General features: G+C 38.9%; 1 protein-coding gene across 1 annotated transcript in view; it reads right to left on the reverse strand.

Annotated features, from left to right (window-relative positions):
* The window catches only part of ppm1g (protein phosphatase, Mg2+/Mn2+ dependent, 1G), a 33,239-nt gene extending 22,080 nt beyond the window's left edge, over positions 1 to 11,159 (reverse strand). Inside the window, exons 1-5 of the mRNA XM_039738281.1 lie at positions 10,735 to 11,159; positions 9,690 to 9,759; positions 6,850 to 6,935; positions 4,101 to 4,233; positions 2,789 to 3,312 (exon numbers count right to left, since the gene is read on the reverse strand). Of these exons, the coding sequence (XP_039594215.1) occupies positions 2,789 to 3,312; positions 4,101 to 4,233; positions 6,850 to 6,935; positions 9,690 to 9,759; positions 10,735 to 10,845 (924 nt within the window). The 5' untranslated portion in view covers positions 10,846 to 11,159. The remainder of the gene's footprint in view (positions 1 to 2,788; positions 3,313 to 4,100; positions 4,234 to 6,849; positions 6,936 to 9,689; positions 9,760 to 10,734) is intronic.
* Positions 11,160 to 11,275: the final 116 nt, after the last annotated feature.

Raw genomic sequence — 11,275 nt, forward strand, 5'->3', positions numbered from 1 at the left:
GTGGGGTCTGCGTGGAGCCCAGTACGGGTCGATTGATGGTCGCGGAAGCCCCAGCACTCCTTCCGTTTTCGTTTCGTCGCGCCTTTGATTCTGCTTCTCAACTTCTTGCTAATGGTTTTGCGGCCATTTCCAGCCTTATTTGGGTCTACAAAGTACCTCCTCGGCATCAGCCAGGACAATCTTTGGTCTTTCCATGTTGCTGGTGTGATCTGCCAGTTGATTGGACTAAACGGACAGGTGTCTTTATACAGGTGACTAGTTAAGACCTTGGGTGTCCTTAATAGAGGTGACTGAATTGAGTAGAAGTGTCCTTGCTCACGAGGAGCCAGAACTCTTAATGGTTGGTAGGGGTTCAAAAACGGCACCTCAATGAAATCTCAAATCAATTTCTCTTCTTCAAAGTTATTTTTCGATTTTTCCTTTGGTACAATCTGCCACTGATGAAATAAACTACCGACAAATGATACTGTTCTGGGACTTTCATTTTCTTGCATCATTCAGACAAACTTACAAATCAATGAGGGTCAAATAATTATTTATCACTATATATATATATATATATATATATATATATATATATATATATATATATATATACATGTCTCCTGTAGCGGAAGTAGTGTGTAAAAAGCTAGAAAAGAAAAGGAACATTTTAAAAATAACGTAACATGACCGTCAATATACAGTATTTGTTTGTGAGTGTTACTGAGTGTTGCTGTCATCAGGATTTGATTCTCATTATTTCTTCAATCAGGTTCAGATTTGTAGGATGTGTTGTGTTCAAGTTACATTCGCGGTTTGTCAATCGTTGTAAAGATGACAGGTTTCATTCATCGATTCAGCTTTACTGCATCAATAAACAGCCTGCCTTCTTCTTTATCTGAGACCCTGACACACTGCATGCACGGGTTTTTTACACTGCTTCCTTTAGCGGGACATTAACTTTTTCCAAAGTAGTTGGATTTATGAATATGCTATATATGTATCAGGACGCCTCATATTTTTTTGCTGCCTTTTCAATTGTGTAATTCGGTTTTTGTTCAGCTCTTTGGAACTGTTGCTTTTATCTGTGCACTCGCGTCCAGTTCACGTGAGCCGCTTCGTGTACATGCATCAAAGGTTCCCAGCTGTGCTGGTGCCATCTCGTGCTATGTCCATGGCTGTATTTAATGTTACCTTAGTCCTCAGCACTTAAAACTTTCTCTACGCGTTCGCGAGTTTGTGTCAAACACCACCCAACCATCTCATCTTCCCATAGCGCCATAAGCACAGTCCTTCACCCGTGAATATTTACCCGTGGCAGTTTGCTATTGGATTACCGCTGGACGGACTGGCCTTATATGGGCAGGCACTAAATTACAAACAGCTAGCTGCAGCCAGTCTAGGAACTTAATTTAAAGTGTAGGTTTACATGGTGCTTTGTTTCGAGTAGCAGAACTCATGAATATGGTTGTATATGTCACTCGCTTTCGCTTCTTATTGTTTAGCTGCCTTTTCAATTATATAATGCATGTTTTTTCAAGCGCTTTTGAGGTTTTCCTGGTTTCTATAGGCTTTTCCACTGCATGACGGCACAGCACGGTTCAGTACAGCTCACCTTGGTTCGGCTCAGTTCGGCTCGGTTTGCGTTCGACTGCAGTTTAGTACCGCTTTAGAGTGGGCGGGATTATTCCGCGTGTCGTTATAGTTGCGCCACCTCTACTGCCGTGACACCGTGGAACTTTTACAACAACACGCGGACCGCGACAACACTTTAGCTCGACGCCGCGCAAGATTAAGCATCTAAAAAAAGCACATCACTAGCTAACTTTTATCACTGTTGCAAAGCATAAAATGAACTTAACTGCCAGTGTAACATTAAAATGCTGATTCTGTATATTACAGACCTTCCACATTTTGCAAAAAGTCGCATAACAGACCATCTGTTTGGACATTTAACCGTGCTTCAGAGTGGTGGGATGTGATTGTTCCCGGTTTTACAAACACTTAGTGGCTGGAGAACTTTCGAAACTTCAGCGTGTCTGTACCTTTAAAGAAAAGAATAGCCATTGCGCAGTAATGGCGATTTTCTCCGATGCCAATCAGTGACCAGCAGAGTTTACCGGTCACATTTTGGTAGCGGTTCGACGCTTGGAACCTCGCTGAGGTGGTACTAAAAAGGACCAGGTACCAGGTACTGTTCCCAGTGGAAAGCCCATAAAAAGTGAGCTGTACTGAACCGTGTCGTGCCGTTCTATGCAGTGGAAAAGCGGCTTAAGTACTGCGTGATTACGTGGGAGGCGTGATGATGTCACACGAAACTCCGCCCCGGCCGTTGAAGCTCATCTCCATTACAGTAAATGGAGAAAAACTGCTTCCAGTTATGACCATTACGCGTAGAATTTCGATATAAAACCTGCCCAACTTTTGTAAGGAAGCTGTAAGGAATGAACCTGCCAAATTTCAGCCTTGCACCCACACGGGAAGTTGGAGAATTAGTGATGAGTCAGTGAGTGAGTGAGTGAGTGAGTGAGTCAGTGAGTGAGTGAGTGAGTGAGGGCTTTGCCTTTTATTAGTATAGATTTATCCCTCTTCTGAGTCCATTATTTCATATCGAATGCTACAGAGATACAGCCTATGAATAGGCAACCAGTCCACCACAGGGTACAAAAGCGCACCGAATTAACAAGCATATTTTCAGGATATTGTTAAGAAACAGGACACCCTCAAAAATCCCACCGACACAGGAAGAATGTATAAGCACAGTAGGAGCTGTGACTGATTAAAACGCAAGTTAAAAAATACATACCTCCTCCTCCTCCTCTTCATCGTCGTCGTCGTCATCATCATCCTCATCCTCCTCACTACATTCCTGTTCTTGATCTTCTGCCCCTTCTGATTCATCTTCACTGTCCTCAAAGAACTTTGATTTAGTTCCCCACTGACGTCTGCCTGTGTTTGAAGAACATGAAGGTCTAGAATCACCTGTAGAAGAGGACACCTCCTCTTCACTTTTCTCAGATGACAGACTGGTCCCCCTTTTAACACCTTCACTTTCAAGACTCGTAGAGCTTGATGATATCTGGTCAACATCATCTTTAGAACTGTCATGTCCCACAGACTGATCATTTAAAAGCTCTTCAGAGCTGTTTTGTCCATTGGCATTTTTTTGCAGTTCACGATTTTCCATATCTTCTTTGTCCACACATTTATTTACAGAAGACGCTTTGCTAACTGTATTCATGGTGTTCAGGTTTTGGCCATAGCGAACTAGAAGTTCTTCAATTGTCATTGTTGCTTCTTCGTGAAGAAGAGCTGTCTCCTCATTATCAACTAAACAAAAAGAAGAATTGCAAATATTGAGCCAAAAATATGCAAATTTATCATAAGATTCCAAACCAAACTACTTTTAGTGCTGCTAACAAATATCTCTGATGCTTTCTACCTTATTTCCATACAGCAAACAAAATATGGCTTCAAGCAACTTAATTTGTCAAATCAGGAACTTTGTGTAGACATTAATTCTGAATTCCTAATAATACACATGTGGCAATGGTCCAACATACACAAATATTTTACCCAAAATATTCTCCTCTAAACAAGTTAGCTGGAAATATTTACTTATTTTAAGAAACAGGCACTGGGTGTTTAAAAACAGGTTAAGCTAATTCATCCCTCCTGAGGACGATTTAAACATGACTAAGAAAAGATGTGCGTGTATGTAATGGATGGCAGTGCAAAAGCCTGCATAAAGCTAAATATGAAGCAGGCACAGGAAGTTTTTATTTCTGAAAGGCTAATTTGCCCAGAACTGTTCAATAACCAGGAAAGACACTCGTTCAGTAAAGTACTTCAATTCATCTTACAGCCATCTGTCCACCAGCCATTAAGGTTTGCAACTAAATTAGTTACTTGGTTATTTTTGCACTAAAGTAGCTATGTTTTGAACACCTGGTCTCTGACAGCTTCTTGGCTCTATGAAATCCATTTAAAGTTGTAACTTATGAATTCCTAAAACGAAAAAGTATGTTTATTACCTCTGCACTGTATAAAACAAAAATATTAATGCTACTATCATGTCTACCATAGCCTTACTTCACACTTAACAGAAACCAAATTACCGTCATCTTCTTCAGCTACTTTCCCCTTTTCTTCCTCATCATTACGTGGGCGCCCTGCAATCTCTGACAGTTCTTTTATTACATCTTCTTGTGTCATTCGGGCATCAATTGCCAAAAAAGCCTCTTCAAGTCCCTTTAATGAAAAAATAAAAAACTTGTCCATAATCCATGTAACCAAAAAATTCAGGTGACATCAAAACGTATATGCATATTTGAACACCGTGATACACGTACAAATATATTACCCAGCTGACAGAGTTTTAGGAAATACTATGAATTAATGGTAGGAACAAGTTAAAACATAATCTTACATACAGTACTTTTAATTTATACTTGAATTCAATTTCCAAAACCTGCTGACAGTTACGGTCTTTGGTATTATCAAAGCATAAATCAGGCACTTGGAGAAACCTTGAAGCCTACGTTACAGTAAAGACTTACGGAGCCGACATCAACTGCCACAAGTTTAACATAAACCAGCATTTATTTCAATGTAAAAGTAAATGTGACATTATATGTCATTTCATTATTGCACTAAGTACACAGAAAGAAGAAAATGAATCATTTCTCTTAGAAAAAAAAAATAATTTTGAAAAATTAAACATTTTGGAAAATAAATGAAGTGAAATAAAGAGCACACTGTTTTTTGTTACTCCAATATCTAAATCTAAAACATCACGTTTCTCTCATTTCTATGCTCACCTAATGCTAATTCTCTCTGGTCAGTCTTTATGACTGTCAGCCATTCTTTAGCTTTTAACAAAGCTAACCACTCCCTGCTTATCTCTTCTTTCTCCATAGGTCCTGAAGAGGTGATGATTCCAGGTTTATCTTTTTCACATGTCCATCTTCACCTTTAGTCACGACTTGCTGTTTCTCAACAAGGATTGGTGCAGACTGCCTTCTTCCTCTACTTTCATTCGCTAGGTAATGTTATAATATACCCTGTCCTTCCCACTCTGTGCCAGCGATTCTCCTTCCATTTCACTCTCTCAAACCTCTAGTCCACAACTCCCACCTCTTCCTGCCATGTCAATGTGGATAAATGAACATCGGCTTAAGCATCACATCTCCAGTTTTGGCATCTTGTAATTTTTTTTCTAGTCTTTCATTCAAAGTCCTTCCTCTAAGAGTCCTGTCAGCCAGTACTTTTGTTTAAAGTCATAAACCATACAAGGCTTGATGGTTCTTTACAGTCTACATGACCATCATCATCATCAAGTCTTTCCATATGAACACTAAATACAAAAAAGACTGCTTCATTTATGTTAGATAGAATGCCCAGAGGTGGTCTTGTGGTCTGAACCCCTGCAGATTTTATTTTTTCTCTCCAGCCGTCTGGAGTTTTTTTTTTCTGTCCTCCCTGGCCATCGGACCTTACTCTTATTCTATGTTAATTAGTGTTGTCTTATTTTAATTCTTACTTTTTCATTTACTTCTCTTTTCTTCATCATGTAAAGCACTTTGAGCTTATTATTTGTATGAAAATGTGCGACAGAAATAAGTGTTGTTGTTGTTGTTAATGTAACACAAGACTTGTTATTCAGGCTCTTGTCCTCCCTCAGCTGGACTACTTGCAGGAATCCCAGCAACTGCCAACTACCCTGACATAACTCTGCTGCTTCACTCACTCCAATAAAATTCAAAAGGGAGAGGAACAGGCAGTTTGACGGCAATCAATTAACCATTCATCAGCCTTGCTTCTGATAATGCCAAAAATGAATCAGACTTTACAGGAATGGCCCCACTTTATTTTACCTTACTCTGCAGGTGGGGATTCCTGGCTGTTACACATGCATCATGGTGACTCAAGCACATTCATTTTAAGAGACTGAACAATACAACTTAATGATAAACACAAGATTTATAGCAATTAGATAGACAGACAGACAGACAGACAGAAAGAAAGAAGAGACAAACATAACACAAAAGGCAGCATACAGCTCACTACTAGATTTGCTGGAGTTTCTTGATTTCAAAACCCTTTTTCTTTTTTAAGACACCATAGACTGGTAATAAGATTTCAATGTATATGCAAAACAGCACAGTTTTCTCTAGTTTTACAGATATAAACAATTTTTCAGTGAGGTAGAACTTTTGAGGACCACAAGGTCATGAAATCAACCCATTATCATAAACTGTTTTTCCTTAGGCTGTCTCTGGCCATCAGTCAGTGTGTCAATCTGGGACTTTTAATAATTTATTTAAAATGCTACTTGTGTACACATTGCAAGATGCACCTTTAATCAAGTTACAGCACAAGTGGATTGGCACTTAATAAGAATAAACTGAATTATCTACCTGAAGTCTAAAAGCAAAGCATGTAGAGCTAAATTCAAGAAACACCTTGACAGTGCTGAACAGATCAAGTAGCTGAGGTTGTAACATTAACAAGTCTTGTAAGTAAGTGAAAAATGGAGAAGCATAGTAATAAGCTAACCAGAAGAGGTCAATAGTCTGGATGATCTCTCATATCTCAAAGGTTTAATCTTCTTGAGTAGTAACAATTCGGTAAATGTGTAATGTGCTTTCTGGGAGCTCTAGTTTCTAACACATGGACTTCTACGAGCCTAAGTTAAGCACATCCCCAGCACCACCTGTTCTAACCCACAGCACTCTTCAATATTAGCACATTTTAAAAAATTCTTTAAACAATATAACTGAATATTTCTTGTAAAAGTACAGATATTAAACTATTATTTTTATAGAAACCAAAACAAATTCATAAAATATGATATGATAAATTTACCTTCTGAAGCTTTCCTTCCTTGTAAGACTTCTGCTCCTTTAAGACTTCAGGAAAATATTTAGAACAGTATAATGCAACTTCTTCACCTTGTAATAAACAAAAATAAATAGAGCAGTTGCTAAGAATGCATTTAATATTTACTAAATAAATGTAGAATATTATTTGGGTTTTAAGTATAAGGGCACTGTCAAGGGCAGATGGAAAGGCTAGGTCACAATTACTGGTAGACGTGCATATAAACCTTTCGCAGTAGGCTGTACAATTTCTTAAAAGTTCACATCATCATTTCAAAACATTTATGATGTATGCTATCATCACCTTGGGGTTTGGCGAGATGATCATGGACTGTGAATGATGAGCTGCGTTACGTACGTAACGTGGAGTGTCTACAAGGGCACTGGGAGAATGGCGTGCGGGTGTTTGAGCTTGGGATGCAGGAGTTGGTTTTGCTGTCTCTCAGACTGCTGCAACTCAGCCACTGTAGTGGTATTTGGCAAAGTTAAGATGATGACTCCAAAGTGATTCACTCCAAGGTCATTTTAAATTCCTACAAATCAAATATTTTAAAAGTAGATCTGCTTTATCAAAAAAATGGACATGAATAATAAATGAATAAACTAGAAGTTACTATACTGTTACTCACTTAAACACCGAGTCCTAAGCTGTTCTCTTTCTACCATCTTCTGAACAAATAAAGGGACATAGAATGCGTTATTTTAAAAAAAATAAAATAAAATCAGTTTGTTTTGTTTCATTGTGGCTTGGCTATGGCACATATTTTGCCTGTTCGTATGTGTGCAAATGACATGGCCCAAAAAATGGATAACACTGAAAGTTGATTAGTATTGCATGCTTGCAAAGTACAAGGTGTATGCAGGAGGACAATATCAGTGGCTTTTAAAATAAACTGTAAGGCACTGCTTTGAAATATATTGTAATCAATTTAATTCAATGTATTACCTTGTGTGCACGGTGCAAATTCATCCACAAGACGGGCTTGAAGTGTAACCAAATTACTGGCAGTACACTATTTAGTCAGTGTCTAGATCCTTCTCCCTTTAAACTTATTATTACTTTTACATGGTGAGACGGGGGTGTCCCCTGGGAGCATGGATATTAGTATAGGGTAATGGGCGGTGGGGGGCCTTTTGAATCTACAATCACAATGTTACACTTTGCAGTCGCCTTGAAGCTCCAAGCCCCATTCATGTTGTCTCACTTTAAGCACTGTTCACAAAACCAGATAAACACCACAATGCTGCCACTTTCCTTGCCTGGTGCCCTAACCTCATTGCACATGTTATGCAAAATATAACACCACAAGGACAGGCTTCAGTTGCCCCGCATCCCTGCCCAGGATAAGCAGGTTGTGAAAACAGATGGTGAATGAAAAATACTGCAACACTGCTAACAAGCTGTATTAGCTTGGGGATGAGTCCCCCACAGTACAAGATAACACTTCATCACCCAAATAAGTGGTTTCAGGAACCCTTTAGGAGGTACTTAACTGGCAAAACCACAAAAGAATTCCAAACTGTGTGGCCACATTGAGCAATTATTTTAAGGATAGTGGGCTGCCTAAAACAGCAATGTAAAGAGCAAGAAACCATGTGCACTTGAAGTCTGAAAGCACCACAGCATTGCGATGCTACAAATACATCTGAGCTCTTTACATTCAAACTTTGCAAGTAACACACTGATCAGGCTGCATTCCCTAAGCTACAGTGCACTCCTGCTAAAAGAAACAAAGCACAGGAATCGTGGTCACCTCCTACTGCAAATGACAGTTCCTAACTGCTTTCTTGTGAAGCATGCAAGATTTAAAAAATAAAAGTAACAGATGCACTTTGAGGAAATTTCTGCAAATGTTAGGAGCCAATCTGTGATGGGCGGGCGATACCAGGCCTATTTCATAACCAATCAACTCACCTTCTAAATGCATACAGAGATGTTTTTCTTAACCTATCTGTCAGTCACTACAGGCCAAGTATATCTATTAAGCTGGGGTTTAGAAAACATATACCATTTTCCTTATTAACTCCATGTATAATTTACAGTGGCCCCTGAAACGCAAGCAGCACAAAATTTAAAGGGTGATTTGCCCAAATAAAGTTAGTGGCATATTTGTTTTGTGTGGAAATGGTTCATACGAATGCAAAATAAACAAACAATGTTCATCTATTAAAAAAGGTGTTGATCACTACAAAGTGGCTTGACATTAACAACAAAACATTTCACACTAAAGTTCCACTATTATGTAAAACAGTGCTTAAATGAAGTGAACTATTGCAAGACAAGCACTTCTGATGAAAATCCCAAACAGTTACTTCAGCAGAAGAACCTCTCCCTGGCCTTGGCTGGCTCCAGCTACAGTTGTTCAAGAAGGAAAGGACATAAAACTGGTATATGAACTGGGTGTACTACTTGCTTTAGTAAATTGCACGTAAATACCAGAAGTTGAAGCTATCTAAAATACAGCACATACTTTAATTTCAAAGATAAGCAGATGTCAGAAATTAAAAGATTTAAGGTGAGAAGACATGGGAAACCATATAAAAGCTGAATCATAGCCATTGTTAACTGTGGGCTTTTTGGGGTCAATTTTTGCAAATAAATGTGATACTCTTCATTCAGTGGATGCATTTATAACCAAAAAGGACTAAGCCCACTGAAATAAGATTTTCATTAAATTGAGTCTGTAGTTGAAACGGTTTCATGATTGAAGAAGTTATCAATATACTCATTTTCTAGTACAGGTTATCCCAATATGGTCTTGCAGTAAAACCAAAAGAACATCAAGAAAATCAATCCAAGACTGAAAATACAATAAACAAAAATACCTCCATGGCCATCATAAACTGCAAACAGGGCTGTGTCTTCATCTAACTTGGGAATGCAATTGTGGGCATCCTGTAAATAAAAAGAATACAAAAATAACCAAAAACGTTCAAAAGGATATGCAGTCTCAGTTTGCGTCCAACTGTGCACAGCATTACATTCCTGTACCTTCAAGCTTTTGAAACACCCTATAATTAAGGTACTGAGAGGACGCAGTATTTGTGCCATAAAAGATCTCGACTTGTATGTAGGACCAGGTTACACTGTGAATGCCACAAGGTTTAACAATAAAGTAAGAACGACATGCCGAGAGGAAATGAAATAACTTTAAGGACCTGATGTTACTTTTGAGAACCTCCGTTTACAGAATTGTCGAGCTTGTGGGGCTGCATGGTCTGTTCTCGTCACAATCGTTCTGATGTTCCAAGATACCAAAAGGGTGATGAACGCGAAGCTGCCCCACTATGGCGGACTCTCCTAGGTTTTAGAGTGGTTTATATATTTACTTTTTTTTTTTTTTAACATTCTTCAATCACACTCAGTTTAGGAGATATTTATTGCAGTCTCTGTACTAATTTATTGTTTACAAACTTTTTTGCTTTACAGTTACCGCCTGCGTAGGCTAAGGGGATTGAAAGTTTGAGGATGGCCTATTAAAAGACACAGCACTTAAATCAAAAATGTTCAGCTTTAACATAACCGCTGTGAAAACTAATACTTGTGTTCCATAAACGTTCTGAACACAGTTAAAGACTTACGACAAGAGTATTTAGAAGTAAAATAAAAGAGGAACATTTCCCATGTCATAATAAGCTCTTACGGCGCATGTTACGAAGCATTAGAAGTCCAAAGCGCCTTTCTGTGACAGTTTTCCAATAACGGGTCGCTGGCCGATTTTTTACTGACAGAAAACTTACATTCACCCATAAAGAACAAATGTCAAATACAGATCTGTACAAGTTCTCGATTAACCTAAAGCACATTCTGTGGTTGCCGATTCGGTTCCAAAGGGTTCGGCCACACAAAGAGCTCATTTTCCAGACTCACCTCCATTGACACCCGCCAGCCCTGCATAGCGGAATATCCGAAGCTCAGATGTTCGTTTCCCCCGTCGGCACTGGACTTCATTGTGTTTGGCTGAGACAAATATGCTCCCATATTTTAAAAATATATAATTACAGGACTCCGTCTTTTCCACAGTTCTTTAAAATGAAATGTATAGTGCCTAAAGAAAATAAAGGCGCTAGATATACCTCTCTGGAGGTATACGACACAAAATAATTCGTGAATTACACTTAAAAATCAATCGTCAGAAAGTGCATTCACAGTCTACCTCCTCACGTATCACCACGATACAAGGACTTTCTTTAACGTTTGCATTTAACAGTACTGGAGTTGTGCAAAAGAGACACGTGCATCAGAAAAATAAAGCGCAGCCTTTACAGGCGGAACCGAAATGCAGGAACAGGAAACGGAAGTGTGACGGAGTATCGGCGCGTCTTTCAATGAACTTTATTAACAAACGTCACAGTAGTGCGTTTGTGCGGTCCAATTTCTTATAAAAGGGCTCTCGTCTGAGCGTAGTATA

Source organism: Polypterus senegalus, chromosome 16 (assembly GCF_016835505.1).
Source record: "Polypterus senegalus isolate Bchr_013 chromosome 16, ASM1683550v1, whole genome shotgun sequence".
NCBI lineage: Eukaryota > Metazoa > Chordata > Cladistia > Polypteriformes > Polypteridae > Polypterus > Polypterus senegalus.